This window comes from Cavia porcellus, unplaced genomic scaffold (genome assembly GCF_034190915.1).
Source record: "Cavia porcellus strain 051 isolate PalLab524CR breed Dunkin Hartley unplaced genomic scaffold, mCavPor4.1 scaffold_38, whole genome shotgun sequence".
In the NCBI taxonomy this organism is placed as follows: Eukaryota; Metazoa; Chordata; class Mammalia; order Rodentia; family Caviidae; genus Cavia; species Cavia porcellus.
In genome coordinates, this window is record NW_026947521.1 from 761,408 (window position 1) to 785,219 (window position 23,812).

Here is a 23,812-nt window from a genome sequence, read left to right on the forward strand (position 1 = left end):
CCCGGCAAGCTGTACAAATATCAAATTCAGAAGAAAGGAGAGGAACAGAGCTGAGTCCTTCATTCTGTGGACACAGCCAGATTCATAACTTCTCTGAGGGAAACTGCAGGTGATTTTACCAGTTTGACCACCCACATCCTTCTAGGTGCTGAGCACGGTGCTGATTTTACCAGTTCCACAGCCAGAGCATAATGTTCCATAACGGCCATGTAGATAAAGTAGGATATTTATTTGTTTGTTTTTGTTTGTTTGTTTTTTTTTTTTTTGTCTTTTTCCTTTTTATCGGTACCAGGGATCGAACTCACGACTGCCTGCTTGCAAGGCAGGTGCTTATGCCGCTGAGCTAAATCCCCAGCCCCATTTGTTTGTTTTTGTTGTTTCAAGATAGGGTCTCTCTATGAAGCTCAGGCTGGCCTTGAACTCACTTTGTAGCCCAGGTTGGCACGGAACTCGTAGCGATCCTCCCGCCTCCACCTCCCGAGTGCTGGGATTACAGGTTTGAGCCACCACGCACTGCATAGGATATAATTTATCAAGAAAACTGAAACACACTTTAGAAGGGGACAGGGCTATGCTGTTGCTAATTATACTGAGAAAAGAAAGTAGGACCAGCAGGGATGTCTACTAGTCCACATGCAGGCCCATTGAGTCAAAGCTCCCTTATTTCATTGTGCAACTGGAAGGGTAACAGGTGGGGTGGTGCAGGTTATACATTTCCTGGTGGGAGACAAATGTATTTACACAAACTCCCCAACTCTCTAATGTTACTCAGTGAAACAGTTTTCTTTCTGAAACCCCAGAGATCATTGACAGGCACAGCCTCGTCTTCCTCATGCAGTGTGTCTTGGAAAGGTGATTTCTGCACAGGTCCGTTTGTATAAATTGAGCGATGGTCCAGTGAACACATCATGAGTCTCTCGTGGGTCTCCTCATTTCTGATTGTCCTTTGGTCCCGCAGATTCCTTTTCAGTCATCCGTCTGCAGCCCAGCAGCCTCTGTGTGTGCCTTAGCCAGTTTTCTCTTGACAAGTTCGTGATTCCCTGCTTTGAACGTGTTATCCATGGACCATGGTCCTGGACACTAGGAACCCCCTTTCATGATGCCGACTCTACCCCCAGGCCCATCAGAGAGAGGCCTGAGGTGGACATGTCTGGCCAGGGAGGTGGCCAGCAGTGCCCACCGCCTTGCTCTGTGTGATTGTCTTGGGCTTTCCTGAGCCTCCGGCCTCATAGTCATCTGGCTGTAAAAGCTTCATAAAAAAGAATTCATGATCTTTAGATAAATAAAAGAACAACATGCAAACAAATTGCTGGAATTTTCTAAGTACTGACACATTCAGGGAGAATCAAGTTTACACAGTTGAGCTGACATATGTGTTGCTGGTGCCTTCCGCAGAGTCTCATCTGTTTCTTTTAACTTTTCTCTGGAAAGGAAAAATCACACTCATGAACTGAGCGGCTTTGTTTGCAGTAGCTCTTGCGGTTTAAATTGCCTCATTTTTGATTATAGGCTATTACTGAGCATTGTTCTAACAACTCGCTTTTTACTGCACATTCTGTTTGTTGTACTTCTCTTGGTTAAGTGACTTTTTTGGGGGCAGGGGATCAGACCCAGGACCTTGCAGGGCTCTATCACCAAGCCCAACTTGGCAGGTATTTTTTTTTTCTAAAGAGGAAGAAAAGACAGTTGATAACTTGTTTGGGGACATGTGACGAAATTTAGTAAGCACAGCAAGGGCCCCCTGAAGAAATCTGGTATCAGCTAACATGTGGCCGGGGGTCAGGGCAACGGGGAGGAGCCGTCCAACAGCTGGAAGGAGCAGCAATGAGGAGAAAGGACAGCGGGAAGCCTTGGTGCACTGGCCCCCAGGAGGGTGCTTCCTGGCAGGGGGGGTGGGCAGTAGCCCCCAAACCAGCTGAGCATCAGAGGAGCCAAGGACAAAGAGGAGGCCCTGGGCCGCGTAGGGCAGTGTGACCCAGACAAGGTCAGTTTCCATGATTGGGCAAGGTCAGAACAAGACACATTCAGTGAGCAATGATAAATCCCTGGAAGAGTTTTCCTTTAAGCAAAGAGAAGGAGAAATAAATAGTAACAAAGGCTAAGAGCAAGCTGACTTCATAACTAGAAAAGTGGTGTTTGGTGATCAGTGGGAAATAGCTACACAGAGCCACAGACGTGGGAATGAGATGAGGGCCATCTCCCAGTAACGGGGAAAGGGGAGATCGTGCTGTCCACAAGAAGCAAGCTCTGTCCTCACTGGAAGCCGAGGTGGTTCCCCAGAGTAACAGGATGCACGCCGGGGAGGGGATGGGCTGTGATGTGATGTGTGTGTATGTGTATTTTTTCTTCTTAATTAACATCTTATCTGAAGTATACTGGCAGAAAGTGCGAACGCCTGAAATGCACAGCTCTAGACGTCAGGCAGCGCCTGGGTCAGGAAACCTTACCCGCAGCCAGTGTGCTGCGTGCGAGCCTTTCTGTTGTTTCCCGAGCTGCTGCAGGTGGCTGCGGTCCTAACTGTGGACATCACCGATGGTTCTGCTTCTTCCTGAACCTGGCAGAAGTTCCATGCTCTTTTCGGCTCCATGAGCACAGCATTCTGCTCTTGCCTTTGACTTAGGCAGCACGTAGCCACAGCTCAGCGATTCCTGTTGCTGTGAATTCCATTGTATGAAGATACTGTGGTTTAGCTACTATGTGGCTGTGGAATGTTTACATTGTATCTTTTCTCTATTGGGAGTTGTAATCCTATGAATCTTCTTGAACATGTATTTTTAGTGAACATACGTATAGATTTTGTTTTGTGCGTATGTAGGTGTGAAATTGCTGGCTTGTAACGTGTACATATGTTCATCTGTAGTGAGTAATGTCACAGTTTTACAAAATGATCTACCAATTTACACTCCCACTAGCACTATGTGGGAGTCACATTTGCCCCATCTCCTTGCTAATATTACTGTCATTACAACCACAGGAGTGGCGGGCTGATGGCGCTATCAGATTGAGGCTTTAATTTGCATTGCTCAGATGACTAATGATGTTGAGTAGGTTTGCATATGCTTTGAAGAACTTCTGTGAATTTGTTTCTCAGTGAGATAGAGAGCAGGATAATTTTATGAGACCGATTGATGATGGGAGAGGAGATATTGGAGGTTTGGAGAAAGAGGTATAAATAATTGCTTCATGTTGAAAATTTAAAGAGTACCCAGGCCAAGGTAATAAAATGGGACACGGCAGCCCACACAGCCCAATGGCATGAGAGAAAGTGAGTTTATAAAGAGATCACCCACCTTCGGCTGCAGGGTGCAGGCAGAGTAGGCAGAGCAGGATCTACCCAGGGCTGACACTTGTTCCAGGAAGCACGAGAGAAGGGGAGGGGAGTGGTCATTATGTGGCACGGACTGATTGTGAGGTGGCCACGCCATCCAGCCTGGGCAAGGTGGGAGGGGAGGGGGGAGAGGACAGCGTAATGCTGGAGGTGCCAGCAGAGGGTCCCGTCTGTGAGGCTTGGGAGTGCTTTGAAGTGAGGCACACAGGAGTCTCGTAGAGGTTCAAGAACAGTGACAACTGAGTTCACCAAATACTGAATGTGCTGAAGTTCCTGGTAGTACTGTGGAAGGTGAGATTTAAGGGACTGAATTTGGCACCTGTTGCTAAGGCGGAAGCAGCTAGGCTTAAGGCAGGGAGGGGGTGTCGATGATGGTGAGGAGCCTGGAAGGCAGCCAGGTGGCTGGAAACTATTGTTCCTCTGCTCCAGGGAGCCTGGCCCTCATCAGTGAGCCATGAGGACTACAGGAAGTATCAAAAACCACCTTTAATAAGCACATCTTCCTAGAACACAAAAGTAGGGAGAATGGGACCACAAAACTGCCAGGCACCCACCGCTGGCCAATCTGATGCTATCTCCACGCTTCCCTAACCTCCACCAGCCTCAACTCAACTGAGCTAGTCTAAAATAAACTCTACCCTACTATTTCATTTACTACTCAGTATGTATTTAAATTAAGACAGGACATGAATATGATTTCTAAGCACAAGTTATCATGCTAAGTAATGATTCTCTGACTCATGGAACACTGCACAGGTTTTGCGTTTCCTCTACTGGCTCACGATTACATGGGTTAGGTGAATCATGACTGATACGGTTGATACATTGCATAAATCCCCAGCCTTCTTGGTTCTATCAACAGATAGTCAAATAGATAGTTTTGACCATTAAATCTTTTAGCGCTTTGTCTTCTGTATTTTTATCTTCTGTTTGGTTTTGCCACAAGGTCTCAGCAATGGTCCACAGCAGCGACAGGGAGAGGGCGATGTGGGCACTTCGTGGGCCAGGCAGGTACCGTGCCCTGCATGTGACCCACAGTCAGCCCCGAGGGGGCTTAACTTGTCGGCTTCCTCTCCTTGCTGGTCTTGAGATTAACTTAACTCCCCTCTCACACCCGCTCTTGGGCCAGATGGGTCTCTCTGTGCTCCACGGTCCTGATGCTCAAGTGTCAGCTCGGGGGACAGTTGCTGCTGAGCAGGGCAGGACAGGGAAGAAGCGATGGGGCTTGGGTAGAGCAGACAAATGTGGGGTAGCAGGGTACTTTTTAAGATTAACGATACTGTAAAATATACCATTATGGCTGATGCAGACAATGTGAGATGCCTAGAAGTTTAACCAAGCTGCTCAGCTGGCGGCTGGGGCCTCACTTTGTGAACATCCTGAGCCTGAGCAAGAGGAGCCACCTGGACGGTGTGGGTGCTGCACCTGCCCTGGGGTGCAGTGGGCGGCCTGCTTACAATATAAGGGAGGAGAGGCTCATGCTCCTCCCACTTTTGCTCTTGCTGCTGTGTTGTTCCAGCTACCTTGAAGGTTGCCCCATTTGCCTTGGGGTCAGCTGATAAGGAACTGAAACTGCCACAAACTGAGGGCTACATAAACCTTCCCTTCATTTTTGAACTCTGCATTTTGCAAAACTGAGTCTACACCCATTAAACCACTGTCTACTCCTCCTCCCCAACCCAGCAGCCACATCCCAACTTTAACTGCTCTGAACCTGACCCCTCGGTTCCTGGCAGATGTAGAAGTGTGCAGCACCCCTCCCCTGTGACCGGACTATTCAAAAACCATCATGTGTCTCCACCACTTGTCTATCCACTCACCCTGATTTTTGAGGAGCTAGCACACTGTTTTCGGTCTTCCAATGCCATCCGCAGTGTCCTAGAGGTCACACAGTTCTCTCAATAGGAGCCTGCTAACTGATGAGGAGGTCAGCAGTGCATTAAAGACTTAGGCTTCCAGCTGTAGTTTTTAAGTCTGTGGGATTCCTCCCTATAGATCCCCCAACTGCTTTTAAATTTTTTATCAGCTGGTGAGGTACTGTGGTTATCCTGCTTGGAATTACACTTCTTTCCTGTCACCTTATTGTTTTAAATCAGCCAAACAGAATGTCTGAGATGAAATCTCTCTGACATGAAGCCTTAACTGGGTAAATTAACCACACCGGTGTTAGCTGCCCATATTTTCACTTAGTCCATAGGATACTCCTACATATGTACAGCGGGGGCTGAGCTGCTCAGCTACTCAGCAGTGCTATGGAAGACAGACTATTTCTGTGTAGTCCAGGCTTTGGAGAGCTCTACTTCACTTTCTTCCTGATTGAATGCTTGGTCTGAGAAAAGCAGATCCTTGTCATTTCTTATGGGTGTTACTGAGGAGACAGATCCATGTTTGAGTTCCGTCCAACCGGGACAGTTCTCATCCATAAGCCTCTATCTGTGGCCACAAGGTGATGTCCTGGCCAGAAGGTCCTGGCAAACATGGACAGCTATGTTCCTGACCAACCTGTTAACGCACTGATTTCCCAAAGAGATTTTCTTGATCTAGAGCTCTCATTCACATTACTCCCCTAAGCCAGAATAATTTTACCTCCTGATTACTATCTTTCTTGTACATTTTAGCTTTGTTTCACATTTCTCACCCTTTTAAAGATGCCCCTAGGAATTTTCCTGCCCAGCTGTCAAGGCCTCCTGCAATCTGCTCTCATTCTACAAAAATCAGTTTCCACTTCCCCTTACCATGGACTGGCACCACTGAACCAAATCTCCCAAAGGTGCTGCAGATTCCTTCTCTAGCAAACTCATACTCGTCGTAAATCACAGCATGCATGTACCTCAGATCGTAAATACCACACACTCCAAAATCTCAGGCTTCAGTATTCATAGCAATGTGTAATCCACTCAAACCTGAAGGCAATGTTGTGATATCTACCAAGAAATGAAATACTCACTTCTCCCACCCCTGAAACCAGCTGGCAGTAGGTCACGATGAACAAGCTAGTCATCTGAATTAAACCCAAGGAAGAGGCTATTCTTTGTCTTCTTTTGGGTATCAAAAGAGCACAAAGCTGTATATTGGCTGTTATCACAAAAGCTCCGCTTTTTCATGGTTCTCACAGTAGACTATTGTTCTCCTCTTGCACGTAACAGGCAACTAGGCTGAAATCCCGGTGCCTGTGGCTAGGGAGAGCTCGAAACAAAGTTCTTGGCATGGCTCTCCTCTAGTTTCAGGAAGGTGTACATCGTGAGAAGACGAAGACACACACTGCAGGTTAGTCATGGGAGGGTTTGTATATGCAAATAGAGCTGACAGGACAGTTAGGCTTGGACTTGTGCATTCCCACCCAGAAGCAGAGGTGTCATAATCCTAGCACTGAGGCAGGAGATTGCTGCAAGTTCAAGGCCAGCCTCAACTACATAGCCAGACCTTGTCTCTAAAACCCCAAACAAGCCAACCAAAAGCAGACGGGTATATGGTGGCTACAGCAGCAGTTCTGACTGAAGAAATGTGGTTCTGACCCAAGGTATTTCATGGCAGTTACCTGTATAGTCCAGTACCTGAGTACCACAGCTGACCCACGTTTAATCAGCCAGAAGCAAAAACCAGTCCTGTGACAAGGATTGTCTCCAACAACATGAGCTTCCGAGCAAAGCTGTAGGTACAGATCCCTTTGGAACACAGCTGTGTTTAAAGGCGTCTGGGCCCCATTGCTGCGCACGTTTTCCTGTCCTCGTGCCTGGCATAGAACAAGAACTAAGTGTGCAACAGCTCATGAAGGACTGTTCACTTGGAGAATGCCACTCAACAAGCTGACTGCGATATAGCCATTCAACATGGAGGTGCAGCTGGCACGGGCAAGGCCGGATTTCCAGGACACCCCACTCTTCCCTTGGGAGACACAGGCATCACTGTTCCCCAGGTTTTGTGTGTTGTTCTTGTTTCTACATGTATTTAAATACGCGTTTGAGAGGCCAAGATGGAAGAGATCAAAATGGGCTGCACTCAGCTGAACTGGGTTTATTCTGCAGGATGGGAGGATTCTGACTCTGACAGGAAGTGTGGGAAAAGCACAGGAAGGAGCGTAACGCGTAACTAAACAGGGACCCCTGCTTCCGCCCCTTCCTCAAGCTTGCCTGTGCACACTGTGTGAGGGTTGGCAGTGGGGGTGAGGACTGGGAGGAGAAGACACAGGAGTGTGCCCCAGGGTGCCAGAGCCAAGGCCCACACCAAGTGCTAAGGAGGTAACAGAGGTATGGGCCCGGGAGGGGGGCCCTGTTCCAATTTGCAGACCCCACCAGGAAGCCTGTAAGGGGGCCGGCGCTTTGGTCAGCTCACTGCTGTTCGCTGCAAGTGCACCAACCCCACCCACTCACAAACCTCCAGGTGTCCAAACAGGCTGTAACCCCAGCCCTCGCCTCCTTTCCCTGGGCTGTGCTACAGTTACCAGGAGTCCATAGCGCCAACCCTACACTGCACTTCCTTGAGCCTTAGTGATCTCACTAGCAGTGCACTGCGCTCTCAGCCACTGTTTTAACTTCCACAGCAAGGCCTGAGTTCTGACTGACACGAAGAATTCTTACAAGTTGCCTTTGGTAACTGTTTTTCATCAGATAACATAACTGATGAAACTAACGACTATTTTTATAGCACTGGGAATTGAACTCAGGCCCTTTGCCCTTAGCTGTTTCTGTAGCCCTTTTAAAAAAAGTTTTTGAGACAGGGTCTTGCTAAGCTGTTACACAGTCCAGGGTACGTGCACTTGCAATCCTCTGCCTCAGCTTCCAGAGCGTTGGTGTGACAGGTGGGGACCACCATGCCTATTCTAACATGACTCTGTTCAGATGAACGGGTTTTTTAAGTTCCTTTGTAAGGAATATGGTACTTTCAAAATGCTGATCTAACACCTTTATAGTTCTGCTTAACAGCTGTGTCAGTTATTTACACTAAATTTTAATATGAATTTATTAAAGAATGTTTTCAGGAGGGCTACAACCTTTGATCTGTCGTTAAAAAAAGTTACATTTCTTCATGCTTTATAATAAAGGTAATGTAAAATTGTAGAGTTATAAGCATTTTCCCGCAAGAATTCTGAGAGTATAGCACAGTGTAATCATTTTGCAATGCTAGAATAAATAAAAAGTCTCTTCTATGCTTCTCTTCAAAAGCGATGAATAATTGCAGATGGCATAAAAAAGCCACTTTGTAAATTCATTCTGTAGTATTGGAGCCAGTATCTAGGAAACAGGAAAGAAAGTGTAAATTCAAGAAGCAACTTACTTTTAACGAAACTAAGTTAAGAATATAAAACACAAGTGGCAGTGGCGGCGGAGGCAAGGCTGAGGGGCGTGCTGGTGAGGGGACAGTCACATAACAGCCTCCTTTCAGGCAGGGACAGAGACAGCTCCTGGCCGTCAGCGCTGAGTAGAGAGGGCCCACCCTGCACTCCCTACGTCTGCCTCACATGAACCTCACACCCAGTGTTTTCAGGTCCTCTCCTATCTTCCTGGTGAGAAACTGACCAAAATTTAGCTACTGCCACTCTTCTCAGCTTCTGTACCAGCTTCTTCTACTGGATTTCAGAACGCAAACTCTGAGAAGAAAATGAACTTACTTTTTTGTCTTTTTCTTCTTTTTTTATCGGTACCAGGGATTGAACTCACGACCACACAGTTGCCAGGCATTATGCTGCTGAGCTAAATCCCCAACCCCAAAAATGAACTTACTTTGCAGCAGCACCTTATCCATCTGCCCTCACTGAGGGATTTTCTTCATTATTTAAACTTATCTGTAGTTGTCAATGCCAAAATATTTATTTATTTTAATTTTGGAAAACATTTCCAATACTGTATCCTTGTGTAATGATACAGGCAAGCAGAATTCAATCGAAGCATTTCTGAAGTATTCAATTCCTGAACTTCGCTGAGAGAGAAGCTCGCCACATGCCACTGAAGTAGGTAAGGAGACTCAATACTTCTCAAGCACTGAAGTTTGGAAATAACCTTGCAACCTTTAGTAAAGGCAGCACACTAAGGGCCGCGGGTCAAGCTCTTTCAAGCACCCTGCACAGTTATTTATATAAGGACTCCCTGGTGTTACGTTTGCTCAGATGCCTTCTTTCCTAGCTGAGGTTCAAATGACCAAAACTCACATTTTACCAGTTTATATCTTGTGCTGTCAGAGACAGCTGCAACATGTGGTTATTCGCCATTAAATTAATTCAGATTAGCTAATAAAACTAAAACATTAAGTTTTCAGTAGCCCTGGTCACACTTTATGTACTCAACAGCCATGTGTAAGTAGTGAGTAATGCAGAACTGAACATGTTCATTACAGAAAAAGTTCCCAGCAGTGGGGGCAGACGTCATCTCGTCCTGACAGGTATTCAGGAATTATAAATGATGTCTCCACTCCATAGCCCAGTAAAAGCTTAGCAACCTAAGGGTTATGAAGATGTCATATTAAACTACAAGAAAAAAATTACACATTACTTCAGATGGAGAAGTATTATTATTCTGGGCTGGGGATTTAGCTCAGCGGCTCAAGCACTTGCCTAGAGGTTGCAAGGTCACGACTTCAAACCCGACACCAGAAAAAAAAAAAAAAGATACTATTAATTTCTCATCTAGGAAATGGCAATTCTACAAGAATTAAAAGAAACAAAGAAAAAGGCTCAAATATACAAAAAGAGATCTTAAAATATCTGATGACTTCTGAGCACTACATGAGTCAATGTCATGCAGCCAGTTTCATAGACTTTCTGACATCTGGAAGAGACTAGTTCTTAAAAAAGAGGTGAAGGTGTTATTTTATGCAGTCATTAGAAATCAGGTTTAAGAACATATTTAACTTGTGTGAAAAAAGAGAATACAAATTTGTCTCCATGCATACATGCATTACTGGAAAAAGACTCATGAGTCTTTGCTATTAAAAAGCAGTAACTTCGGGGCTGGGGATTTAGCTCAGTGGCATAAGTGCCTGCCTTGCAAGCAGGCAGTTGTGAGTTCGATCCCTGGTACTGATAAAAAGAAAAAAGACAAAAAAAAAAAAAAAAAGCAGTAACTTTTATTTCCTGGTAATGTTACAGATGATGTTTTTCTTTGGTAAAGTTTTTGTATTTTCTACATTTCTTTGATAACAGGTATTTCTTTTGAAATTCAAAAATCAGAAGACAAAAAACCCCAACCTATTATCCAACAAATGGGTTATTATTTTCTACATTTCTTTTTGTCTTCTTAAAACTTCCTTCCATAGAAAGCAAGTCTTTTCTACTTAATATCAGGAATCACTGCCTTAAAAACAAGTGGTTTCAACTGCAAAGTAAAAGTAAGCACATATTTAAAATATGATCAACCAAAAAGAAAATCATGGAACAGAAAGCAGAGATCTATGATTTTTGAAATACTTCAGGACCCAAACAAGTTCCTAGATCTGCTGTGGAAAAGGTGTAACAGATTAAAGGAATGTATAGTTATCATTATGACCACTAAGATCTTATGGTTTAATTTAAATAAGCTTTAAAATAATTAACTTTTAAAATACAAAATGTGTACATATATTGCAACAGAGAAGCCCTAAAACAGGAAAGGAAAACATTAATCTGCTTATTTTCTTTTCCAGGTAAACTCAGTCTGCGTAAACACCTTCTCTATGTGTTGTCTGAAACATGCATGCACCTAGTCAGTCAGAGGATTGAGCTGAAAATCGGAATGGAGCTGAAGAGAAGCCAGGTCTGCACCTGACACCTGCTCATGGGGCCATTTTCCTCTGTGGGCTTTTCAGAAAGATGACAATGTTTTAAAGACACCAGAGGATGGCAAGTGGCTTTGCTCTCACAGTGATTAGGCCAACACTTACTTTTACCATCGCACGCCACAATTTTCACTTTATCCACTTTAATAAGTTCTGTCACCTCTCTGAATTCAACATCGTTCAGTACAAAAGTCCACACGTTATCGCAGAATCTGTATGTATTTAGAGAGCCCTTCAAAACAAAACACGCATATGTCATGAAAGTCATCACTGTATTTCTCTTCAAAGCAATTCAAGAAAACTTAGGTAAAACAACATGTTTAAGCTTTGTTTCACATCTTAAGCTTTGCTTAAGATTTTCTTTAATTTTAATTCTATTTTCTTTAAAAAAAATAAGCACAAGAAAAATTTAGAAAAATTAAGTTAGATTTTTTTTGGCACCAAACAAACCTACACATTGCTTGGAATGAAGAAAAGCAGAATGTAAACAGTTTGTACTTTTACTGCCCTCATGTGGTTAAAGTATGAAAGTCCGTCTAAATTTTTTATAAGGTTACTATATTATTGTGTATGTTAATTCTCTAACCTTGTACAAAAACAGCAGTTTTTTAGAAATGTTAAATCAGTTTTGACCTTGTGTCTTAGATACACCATTGTGTTAACCACCAACATTACCACACTCTTTTCTGTGCAGCTCTCTTCTAGTACTTAATTTTTAAACTAAAATATACTTGAACATTAAACTGTAAGAAATCTCATGTATAGGTATCAGCCTCTCATGATGAATGTAATCATTATCCACTACAAACATGTGCCAATAAAAAAAGGCAACTGTGAAGACTGTGGTAAAGAACAAGGACCAACACAAACAGAATACAACAAAAGCCGAGTTACAGGCCAGGTGCCACAGGACACCCGCAATCTCAGCACTCAGGAGGCTAAGGCAAATGAGTCACCACGGTGAGTCCAGCCTGGACTACACAGCCAGTCTGAGGTCTCAAAAACAAAACAAAACAAAACAAGAAAACACACATACTTACATTCGCATGTGAAATTTAGTCTGAAACCAGACTAAATGGTGAAAATCTTTAATACAGGAAACAGCACTAGTTGTAATAGCAGAAACTGGATTCAATCTAAATGTGCTTCAAGGTAAAATGAAGATACAGTGACCGCTAGGAATGATTACAAGTAATTACTGTGGGTGGCCTCTGCTGGGCTGAGGTACTAAGCAGGGAGACTGCAGTATATAACAGCACTATGGGAGACCGAGTCACTAGATAACAATGGGACACAGAGTAGAGAAAGCCTTTCTCAAAAGTGGATGCTGAGTCTTGAAAAACAGCAATCAAAGGACAGTGACATGGTAGATGAAGCCCTCAGAACAGGACACGTCCTTCTAGAGAGCAATGTTTTAGGATGAAGGGAAGGAGATCCTGGGGAAGGCTGGCAGGCTCTGGCCGATCCTAACTCGGTGGGGGGCCTGTTTCACCCTTACAGGGGTGGGGTGAGCAATGCAGGAGTTCAAGCTGGTGAGTCACACAGCTTACGTTTTGGAGAGGCATAACATGAAGAGTGGCCTGCAGGGGAACACAGCTTTGGCAGGGTCACCAGCAGTGAATATCCCTTAACCAGCTGTATCAGAGAGGTAGAAGCAGCAAAGGAGCAATAGAAAGGGGCAATTTAAAAGGTAGAACTGACAGGACTTGACAACTATGGATAAAATGGGATGGTAACCCCCAAACTTCTGACTGGAGCTACAGCAGGTTCACAGAAAAGCTGGCTTTGCAGACACTTACACCTGCAGGCTGCTCGTGATTGACATGACAAATACGTAAATGAGGATGTCCAGTCAACACTAGAGTGCAGGCCAGGGAGGATGCCAGCCTTTACAAAGGTCACAGACAGCCCTTCAGAATGCCAAGAAGGGATTACCCAGGGGCCTGGCAGAAGAGGCCAGGGATGGGGAAAAATGTAAGAGTGCGGTTTCAAGGAGGCCTGAGTTTCAAAACACAAAGGGGTATTTGTGCACCAGATTTAGTGACATGTACTTGGAAGAGTAGTCTCAGTGTAGTAGTGAGAGATTAACACATGGAAGAACTACAGACGACACATTGAGTGGAAAAGAAACACAAATGTGAAACGTACATTTAAAAATTAGATCTAGCTGGGCACAGTGGTGCATGCTGGAGCTCCAGTGCAGATGTGGGAGACTAAGACAGAGAGCCATGTGCTTGAGGCCAGCGTGGGCAGTTGGCTGGCAGTTCCTGTCTCAAAAACAAACCTACATCAAAGACCAAAGCCAAAACTCTTTTTCAAATCTATCAGAAAGATTCAATCAGCTCCTTTGCTCCTCTGCGAGGCAAAGCTGGCAAATGGCAACTTAATTCTCTTTTTCCTTTTTTACTGGTACCAGGGATCGAACTCATGACTGCCTGCTTGCAAGGCAGGCACTTATGCCGCTGAGCTAAATCCCCAGCCCCGGCAACTTAATTCTCACATCTGGCACCTGAGCGTGCCTGGGCCCAATGGCCCTGCACCTGGGAAGTTACCCACGGCCAGTCCCCTGACAGAGCGTGGTCCTGAGGTTCCGGTAAGGGAGTGACATCCACCTCCAAAGAGAAGCTGAGCACTGCAGGAGTCACCTGGAGGGAAGCATCTTTTGTCCCCAGTACTGGGGATCAAATGCAGGGGTGCTTTATCTCTGAGTTACATCCCTACTCTACTCATATTTTTTTTTTTTTTTTTTTGGTACTAGGGATTGAACTCAGGACCACCCGCTTGCAAGGCAAGGTGTTTATGCCTCTGAGCTAAATCCCCAGGCCCTAAACCTTTTTTTAAAAAGTTATTCAGACACGGTCTTGCTAAATTGCCCAGATGGGACTCAAACTTGCCTCCTGCCTCAGCCTCCTAGGGGATTGTGGGTGTGGGCAACCACACCCATCTGAAAAATCAACTTACATATGCTGAAATTTTTAGTGTTAGTATAAGTTTTTGGGTGTCAGGCAGGCACTTACGCTGCTAAGCTAAATCCCCAGCCCTTAGCATATGCTTTGATTTAATCGAGAAAACAAAATGTTACAAAACTTTACTGTCAAAAAGGGTTAACTTTATGTTATAAATTAAATTTCTCCTATATTCTCATTAAAATAAATGTATGAGTAACATAATTAAGGGAGTATAGTCACTAGATAACTTTTGAGATATTAAAGGTCATTTTTTCATTTATTTTATTTTTTTTAATTGGTACCGGGGATCGAACTCATGACCATGCTCTTGCAAAGCAGGCGCTTATACCGCTGAGCTAAATCCCCAGCCCCTAAAGGTGATTTTTTAAACGTTTAAAAAACGATTAATGACATAAATCTAATCTTTTTAGAATAACTTTGTAAACTAGAATCGCCAATAAGTAATAACCTTTATATAAGGTTTAGTTATATCTAAGTATCTTGCTTTTTTCTACTTCAATACAAGCAGACTCTACTAACTCAAGTATAATATATGGGCTGAAACAATGATTACATTTTAAAAAGTTGTTTCTGTAAGATAGTTAGCTTTTGTCAAGTACTGATTTTAACACTTAGTCAAGTAGCCAAATTGTATCTTCAAAGTATCTCATAGCGGTCAAAACAGTGTACACATCAAGAAAAGAAAAGCTTGTATAAACAGTTTAATAATACTAAATGTACTGAAACTTCATGAGATTAATACAAATTACCTTCGATCTCTAATTATAAGAGGTATGCAAAATGGTGGCCGTTAGCTTTCAGACATTTATTAGTATGGTGAACTGCTGAAACGTGTATACATTTTTTGGCAGACTCTTATCTATTTATTTATTAAAATTTCCACAACCAGGCAACATTGTTTTGTTTAAGGCTAATGTAACATTTTAAAAGTTACACAGTATATGCTAATTGTAAAAATATCAAAAATTATACAGGAAAAAGAAATTGCTAGTCATTAGAAAGGCTATTTTTCTTGACTATTAAATCTTTTAAAGCATGCTTTATTACTTGAAGCTATCATAATATATAAGTAGTAAATACTTCTATCTGTGGGCCTATAGTCCCTCAAAAGCATACAATGGATTTTTAAAATTCTTGTTATTAATATTAGTTCAATATAAATTTTCTCTTTAAAAATAAATCCAGTTCAAGTTCTTAATATACTTATTTTGATGTTTTTACTGGTGAATTTCAAATTAAATTTGAAATTCAAATTTCAAATTCATCTCTCATTCATCTCATTTTCCCTATAATATCCTACCTGCTAAATAATCTCTTATACAGAATTTATACATGGATTTAAAACAAAAAATTAACATGTTATATAAAACTACTCTATTTTCTTTAGTGGGTGCTTAATCTTTTATAGGCACACAAGAATTACTCTAAGAGAAATGTCTGTAAATATCCAGCAACGTGGCTCTGAAAATTGGTTAACTATATATTATTTTATTTTTGTTATATGCTACATTAAGCTAAGGAGAATACTACTGTACATATTCTAGACTCAAAACTGATCAATTCAGGGGGACAGGGTGGCAAAAGCCTTAATGACAGTAGCAGTGGGTAAAGAAAAATGAATGGAAAAGAAAGTCTTGATCAAGTCTGGGTAATTGTAATGTCCAGAAAATAAACAAACTGACAAAACATGGAAGAGAAAGGCCAAATGTCAAAATACCAGTCACTTTAGCCAAAGAGATGCAAACTAGAAACCCATGAGAATGCAATGGAAGACTGTTTGGGCCTTGAGAAGCCTACTGTCTCTGGGAAGTGGTCCAACATATTTTGCACATGGGCAAAAGTTTATGTATCTGTGTCGGGCGTGATGGCTCACCCCTGTAATCCCTGCACTCGGGAGGCTGAGGCAGGAGGATCTCTGTGAATTCGAGACCAGCCTAGGCTACAAAGTGAGCTCAAGGCCAGCCTGAGCTGGATAGCGAGACCCTGTCTCAAAGACCAAAAAAAAAAAAAAAAGTTTATGTATTAACACGGACCAATTCAGAAGTAAAGGATGAGGGGCCAGCGGATGTAGCTTAGTGGTAGAGCACTAGCCTGCATGCTCAGTTACACACAAACTGTCCTTCTCTATCTATCTATCTCATAAAAAAGGGATCAGGGTTCAAATGGCAAACTGGGCAGCTTTCTATAACATAAAATATCAAGGAAATTTGTCAGAGATTATTTATTCAAGAATCAGGCTGGGAATGTAGTGCAGACAGCTTGCCTAACTTATATGAAGTCCTGGACTTGATCCCCAGCACTACAAAAATAAAAAGCAAAGAAAAATCAAGAATCCACCAGTCACATTTTATACTCTCAAAACAGTCTTGATCAGTGGACTCTTACTGATCTGAGACATCTTTCATTTCAGGGAAGTTTTAGGCATATGAAACTCATAGACTTGGGGGCTGGGGATTTAGCTCAGCGGCATAGGTGTGCCTGCTGTGCAAGCAGGTGGTCGTGAGTTCGATCCCCGGTACCGATAAAAAGGAAAAAAGTCAAAAAAAAAAAAAAAATCATTTACAAGAAACTCATAGACTTTGAAGCCTTCCTACTTTTTCAATTCTGCATTTTCCGTATGAAGGACAATGCAAGCCTTGAAATGTTTATTAAATAAATAACTTTTTCATTGAATATGTAACGTCCACAACAAAACCTCTCCAAATCATAACACTGAGTCTCTCAGTGCAAGGTAATCCATAAGCTCTTTTCATGTACTAATCTTCACAGAGTTTAACCTTCCAATTCCCACATTAGGGTTATGCCTTATAACAACATAAGCATTAACATTAAATATGATAATAAACAAATCACACTACAATATGGGACTATCTATAAAGTTACTGTGGTACAACTGTTTTTGTTCTACCATCTTTCAATAAATCCTTAATACAAAACTGCTACAAAATTGAGAGAGAGAATTTTATATGACTCTTCAAAGAGAAAGTGACTTAAACGAGGCCAAGTTATGGAAACAGCCTGTTAGTTCAGGTTTTTAAAAGCCAGGTCACCCAGAAGTAGGTGGAAGGCCACAGTTTCTAGAAATAACTGTACTTCCCTGGAATGAGTGAAAGCCAGAGTTAAAAACATAACTGAACCTCAGGGATTACCCTACTACTTAACTGCAATCCTGTCGTTAGTGTTTTCAGGGATTGGAAATCTCATTAATTCTTCTGGGAAGATAGCCAAACAGCTCATGTGTGAAACAATGCAATAAAAATCTCAAAATAACTCTCTAAGTCCCTTTTAAGTGCATGAACATAGCACACAGCTGATTTAAAAGTAAAGTATAATTTAGTCATTACAAAACAAGTTCTGATTAGCCATTTCTTCCTCTTACAATCAATAAATACGTAAGGGCACTAGAAAACACTGCTTAAGAACTACTGGTGCAGGCAGGCTTTGGATTTAGTAAAATATCCTTACCCTGAAATTGACTCTGTTCCTGACCCTCTGCGCCAGTGCTGAGTTTATAGCCTTATCAAACTGAAGCAGAACTTGGAGGGCAAGTTGGGGGGTGATCTGTTGAGACTGAGGAAAAATAAAGGTCATAAATCCTCTTAGGCATGAACATTAAGGACACAAATAAAACTTACAAATGACTACTTAAATCTTAACTGAGGGTATCTAAAGCCTGTAAACCAGAGCTCCTCATTCTCCACTGCCTTAACTGACAATGAAGAAGCAAAGTCTGAAAATACTTTCTGAATTATCTCCACATGAAAAGATTATTTAAAAAAGGAGACATAGTGATTTTAAAAGCCAGAACAAATCTATGTCTTTTTTTCAGTGTCTGAAAAGAGATGTTCCATAAAATAGGGGAAATCAAGCTGTTTCTAAATGTGAAAAAAATTAAATCTTACTTAATTCCATGTATCAATATCAAAACAAACAGAAATATTTAATATATTCTCAACCGGGCAATTTAAACAAAAGATTAATTCTCCTAAAACTGAAATATAAATTCAAATTCTAATTTAAGTCTCAAAAGGTTTAATGGGCTTCATTAAGTTATTACCATTATTGTATGGTACTCAAAACAGAATCCAGGGCCAGGGCTGGGGATTTAGATCAGCAGCATAAGCACCTGCCTTGCAAGTACGAGGTCGTGAGTTCGATCCTTGGTAGCAAAAAAAAACAAAACAACCCAGGGCCTGACCTCAGCTGCATCCCAGCCCTTTTTAATTTTCCCCTCTGAGGCAGGGTCCTGCTGAATCGCTGGCTGTCAAGATGGGCTTGAACGTGTATCTCCCAGTCTGCCAGAGTGCGTGGATTATATTTGTGCACCACCTTAGCCAGTGTGGGCAAAATTATTTCTAAAGCTACCAGAACATGCCTTCTTCTACATATAAGACGCAAGTCACCGATTTTAACTTTTAGTAAGAATTGTAAAGTGTTTGGCTCATTTAGCTGTGCAGTGCTGTTGTCCTCGAATTTCATTTCAGCCAGGACAGCAGACCAAGCAGGCCTTGCACCTCCCCACCGCTCAGCCTGTGTACCACACCCCGTGTGAGTGGCCATGTGCGGCCTGCAGCGCTCACCTGAATAAGCTCATCGAGGCTTTCCTGAAGACTGTTTCCCAAAGTGGTATTTCTATAGAGCTGATATGCCATGGCTCAGGAGGAATGAATTACTCTTTCTTTTCAGGCTTGCATTGATATCCTAAAAAATTTAATGTGAAATTATTAGATCACACTCCAACACTATACATTATGTATGTAAGACAGCCTACTGTATATGTTCTAACAGAGAACTATTACAAGTCTTAATCACAAATTACTATATAGGGGGCTGGGGATTTAGCTCAGTGGCATAAGCACCTGCCTGCCAAGTGTGAGGTCATAAGTTCAATCCCTGGTACCAAAAAAACAAATAACAAATTACTACATAATACTTTTGGAATTTCAAGGAATAATAAATTATTTTTCTAGCCTTTTTCTGTGATTTAGACATAGGCAATGATATCATTTTAATATCTTATAGATGGTTTTTTGTTTGAGTTTTTTTCTTCTGTCTTTTGAGGCAGGGTCTCATTATGTGCCCCAGGCTGGCATCAAACATGCAGAGATCCTTTTGCCTCAGCCTCCCAAGTGCTAGGATTATAAGTGTTTGCCACCAGACCTGGCACTCTACAGAGAATCTATTATTTTTGTCTTTCCTTTTTTGCAACATTGGGGGCTGGACGCAGGGCATGTGCACTAGGCTACATCCCAGCCCTTTCAAAATTTAGAGACAGTTTTGTGTCTACTTCTCAGATGGCTGGGGTTACAGGTGTACACCACATCCTTTTTTAATTAAAGAATTTTTTTGAGATGGGATCTCAACTGATTCTTTTTTTTTTTTTGGTCTTTTTCGTTTTTATCGGTACCAGGGATCGAACTCACGACTGCCTGCTTGCAAGGCAGGCACTGATGCCGCTGAGCTAAATCCCCAGTCCCCTCAACTGATTCTTTCATCTCAGCCTCCTGAGATGCTAGTGTGAGCCAAATGCCTGGTTTCTTTACTATTTCTTTCTAGACTTCCTTCTGATTTAGTCTAGACTTTTTCTATGTACCATCCATTCTTACCGATGTCATCAATGATCCAGACATTCTTCAGCTTGTATTTACCCCTTTATTTTCCTGTTCTCTTACCACTAAGAGGATGACGATGTGGCAGATACGTTCCAAGGAAAGAAAGAAGAAAGATAGTCTCATGATTCTAAAAGCTTACACTCTAGGTGAGGGTAAGAGACTTGGAAAAGGTTAACTTCAGTAAAACATAGCAATAACATACACTGCATGCCAACAGAAGTCTGCTGACTGCGTTGGCTTGGAAAAGCTTCCAGATTCATTGAGCTATACTTTAATTGTGCAAAAAAGAAAAATCTTTCTAGGCAGACAAAAGAGAATGCAGTAAGGAAGCCATAGCTCTTGAACCATTTTAGGCAGAAAAGGTCAGACATATGGGCTTGAGTATGAGAGTACCAACAGGGGATGCAAGCTCCTGTAGTACAGATTTGACCAGGATTTATCTACCTTCTGCTTTACTCACGCATGAGATCTCTGACCCCACCGTACCTCCCTCATAGACAGGAGGATATACATTCAAGGAATATTGTAATTATTAGTTAAAACCCGGTCGGCCATTGGTGTTCACATTACACTGTCAGCACCTGATACGATGGACAACTTTTGTGTTTCTGAGACATTTCTTTGGTTTCTGGGATACCACTTTCAGTTCTTCCCTCTCATCTCACAGATGCCGCATGTCTCGCTTTCTGCTGCGGGTCCTCCTCAGCATCCTGACTTCTGCCTACTGAACTGCCCCGAATCCCCTTAGGTCTCCTCTACGTACTTCTCCCGTGGTGATTCATCCAGGCTTACGGCTTTGAATATTGTTTATCTGCTGATGGCTCCTAAATCTGTATCTTTAGTCCTGGTTTCTCCCCTGCTACCCATATATAAAACTGTCTCCTTGAGACTGAATAGAAATATCAAGCAGGAGGCTCAAATTAAATTTGCTAAAAGCCAAATTCTTGACTCTACCCGTCCAACCTTGCTATCTTCTGTCTTGTCCATCCCAGTAAGCAGTACACCAACTGGACCAGTAAACAATTCAAAGACTTTTTCTCTAACCCAGCACCCAACGAACCCTTTCAGCTATTTCTTTTAAATATAACTAGACTCTAACAACCCTACTATCTTTATGTCTCCATCACCTGCCACTAAAATTGTGACAGCTCAGTACGTGGTCTCGTTTCTATTCTTGCCTATGCCACCCACATCTTCATCCCCACAGCAGCACATCAAGACTTTAAAACATAAGCCAAATTACATTTGCTTTTTCACAACAATCAAAAGCAGCATCTTGTCTCGGAGTGAAAAATAAGCAAAACCAAAAAACCCAACCAAAGTCCTTCTGATAGTTTGTAAGGCTCATAGAATCCACACCTCCTCTACCCTCCCTGCCTTACCATCTTCCCCTCACCTTCTCCCTTCACTCCCAGTCACACGGGTCCCTGCTGCTTTTTGGTACAGAAGCAGGGTTGTGCTTGAGGGACTTGGTGCTGCCAATTTTTTGCTGTGCAAATTCTTCCCACACAGCTCACTCCAGCACCTGATTAGGACCTCAGCAGAAAGGCCCATGATCAACCTGTGAGAATAACCTCCCTTCCAACTTCACTGTTTTATTTTCACTTATACCAATAACTGAAACTGACATAAGTGAAATACGTATATGTTTTGTCTCCATCTACTAGAACACGTCCACTTGGGAAGGTAGGTATTTTTGTTCAATTATATATTTACCACCTAAAACAGTATGTAGTATGTAATCAGAAAGTATTTATTGTATGAATAAAAAACTTGGTGGTATGCCAAAGTACTAAACATCGAACCTTACAAATATATCCAAGTGGGTCAGTTTTCTACTTTACTGAGGAAACTAGAGCAACAGAAACTTTTGAACTCTTACAAGCACATCTAATTACCTACCAATATGTATCTATACCTTTAAATTCTTATCTCCTTGTCTGGTTTGTCATTGTAGTCGAACTATAAGCTTTATAAACTTATTTCCATGATTTTGGTCACATATGCCTTAATCTAGATCCTCTTCTACTACTTGTGTTCTCTCCCTTCAGTACCTTGAGGAAACTGTATCCCCAACCCCACCGCAGGTATTGAGAGCTGAATCCAGAGCCTCTGCGTTGAGCTACATCCCCAGACCTTTTGCATTCTGAGATGGGTTTCATTAACTTGTCCAAGCTGTGCTCAAACCTGTGATCCTCTTGTCTAACCCTCCCAGAGGCTAGGATTGTTAAGTATGTGCTACCAGGTTTTTTTTTTTTTTTTTTTTGTCTTTTTGAGATAGGGTTTCATTATGCAGTTCAGGCTGGCCTTGAGTTTTCAGTGACCCTCTGCCTCAGCTTCCGAATCATGGGATTACAGGCGTGTACCACCATGCCCAGCCCAACATGTTTTTTTTTTCCTTTCTTTCTTTTTTTGAGACAGTCTCCCTATGTAGCCCAGGCTGGCCTCAAGCTTGCCATCCTCCTTGCCTGAGTCTCCCAAGTGCTGAGATTCTAGGTGTGAACTGCTAAATCCAGCAACAGGGATCCTGTTTTAACAATTCAGTTGTTCCTTTTCTCCCTCATCACCAAATTTTCCTTCTCCCTGTTCATTCTCACCAGCAACCAAAGCAGTGGTTACTTTTCCTCTTGGAGAAAAACCCTAACTCATCTGTCTGAGGGCCACTCTACTTCTGTCCTCATTCACAGTAAAAATTTGTTGAGTTGTCTGCACTCACTGATTTCCACTCCTTGTTCTTTTCTCGAACTGACACAGAGTGGGCTTCTTCTGCGTCTAGCACTGTAAGGAAACAGATGGCGAAGATTATCGTGGCACTGCTAACCTGACCCTCAGTCCTCACTGGACCAGAGCACTTGACAAGGCCAATCACTCTCTCTTTGGGAAAGGGTTTTTGCTTGGCTTCTGGGACACTTCATTTTTCAGGCTGGTTCACCCTTCGTGATACTGCTTGTTGGTTCTCTTTCCCCTGAGCTCCTGTTTGATGTCGTAACTGATAGTTGTTGACTGTTTGCTGACATCTACACTTACTCCTTAGTGGTAACATTTACCCTGGTGGCTTTAAATAAACATCACTGCCTATAATTCTCAACTGACATATCAGCATAAAACTCTTTCCTTGGCTCCACTCTGCCGATGTGTTCCTAAGCCCCTGGGGAGGCTTCTTCTTTCCACCTGGAATATACTTCTCCATACTGTACTTAGTCAATTCTCCTAAAAATCCTCCATCTTTGCTCCAACAGCATCTATTCGATTAGGACTGAACTGACCACCGTAATTAAAATACCAATTCCCACTCCATTCTGCGACTTCCTCCAAGTCCTTTATCTCACTCACTCTTTTTGATGGTACCACCGCCTTTTAACACATTACAGAATGTACTTATTCCACATCTAATTTCTGCTTTCTCCAACAGAATATAGGCTTCATGGATTCTGTTCTGCTTACTGAAGTAAAGGGGGCGTCTAGAATAGTACCTGAAACACGACGGGAGTCGAAGAAAACATCTGCTCACTCGAGGAATGAAGGGAAACCTAAGTCTAAGGTGGGAGGAGGGGAGCGGTAAAGGAGAGGGAGTGGGCCCGCAAACTACGCAGAAACGAGGGTCTTGCGACGCCCCATCCGACAGCTGACTACTAAAAACGCCCGTTAGGAGCGAACCGCCCGGGCAGCGAGGCTCGTCACCTTCATCTCAGGGGCCGAGAATCCCCGCGCAGCGTTCGGCCTTTATCCGCGGGCCGGGCCGGGCAAACGCCCTCCTCCCGCCCGACTTCGGCCCGGGCGGCCCCGCAGAAACCTCCCTTTGTGGAGGAGGCCGCGGGAGGGAAGCTGGAAGGCGGACTCACCTCGCCGCCCGCCCGCCCGCCCGCCCGCCCTGGCCTGCAGCGAAGGGCCCAGCCCCGAGTCCTCCCAGGCGGCCCCAGACCCCGCCTGCCCACTCGACCTCGCTCACCAGTCCCTGCGGGAGACACTTCCCGCCGTGGACCAGGGGCCCGAAGGAGAAGCCGCCTAGCCAACCGCTTCCTCAGCCGCCGCGGAAACCACAGAACGCGGACCGCGACCCGGAAGTGCTTGAGGAACCAGGAAGTGACCCGGCACCAGAGGCCCCGCCCACCAGCTTCGCGCACCAATGGGACTAAAACCTCGGGACGGCAGGGAGG

General features: G+C 43.1%; 1 protein-coding gene across 4 annotated transcripts; it reads right to left on the reverse strand.

The window, feature by feature from the left end:
* Positions 1 to 8,259: 8,259 nt before the first annotated feature.
* Gtf2a2 (general transcription factor IIA subunit 2) lies at positions 8,260 to 23,763 on the reverse strand. 4 transcript variants are annotated; one of them, XM_003463491.5, is made up of 5 exons: positions 23,605 to 23,762; positions 18,624 to 18,744; positions 17,509 to 17,613; positions 11,180 to 11,306; positions 8,260 to 8,559 (listed from the first exon to the last, which is right to left on the reverse strand). In XM_003463491.5, exons 2-5 carry the CDS (start codon positions 18,693 to 18,695, stop codon positions 8,534 to 8,536), a joined length of 330 nt encoding a protein of 109 aa, XP_003463539.1. In that variant the 5' UTR covers positions 18,696 to 18,744; positions 23,605 to 23,762; the 3' UTR covers positions 8,260 to 8,533. The 4 variants fall into 4 exon arrangements, with proteins under 4 accessions (XP_003463539.1, XP_013000935.1, XP_013000936.1 ...); XM_013145481.3 differs by having other exon boundaries at positions 23,596 to 23,724; XM_013145482.3 differs by lacking the exon at positions 23,605 to 23,762 and adding an exon at positions 23,129 to 23,152.
* Between the last annotated feature and the right edge of the window lie 49 nt (positions 23,764 to 23,812).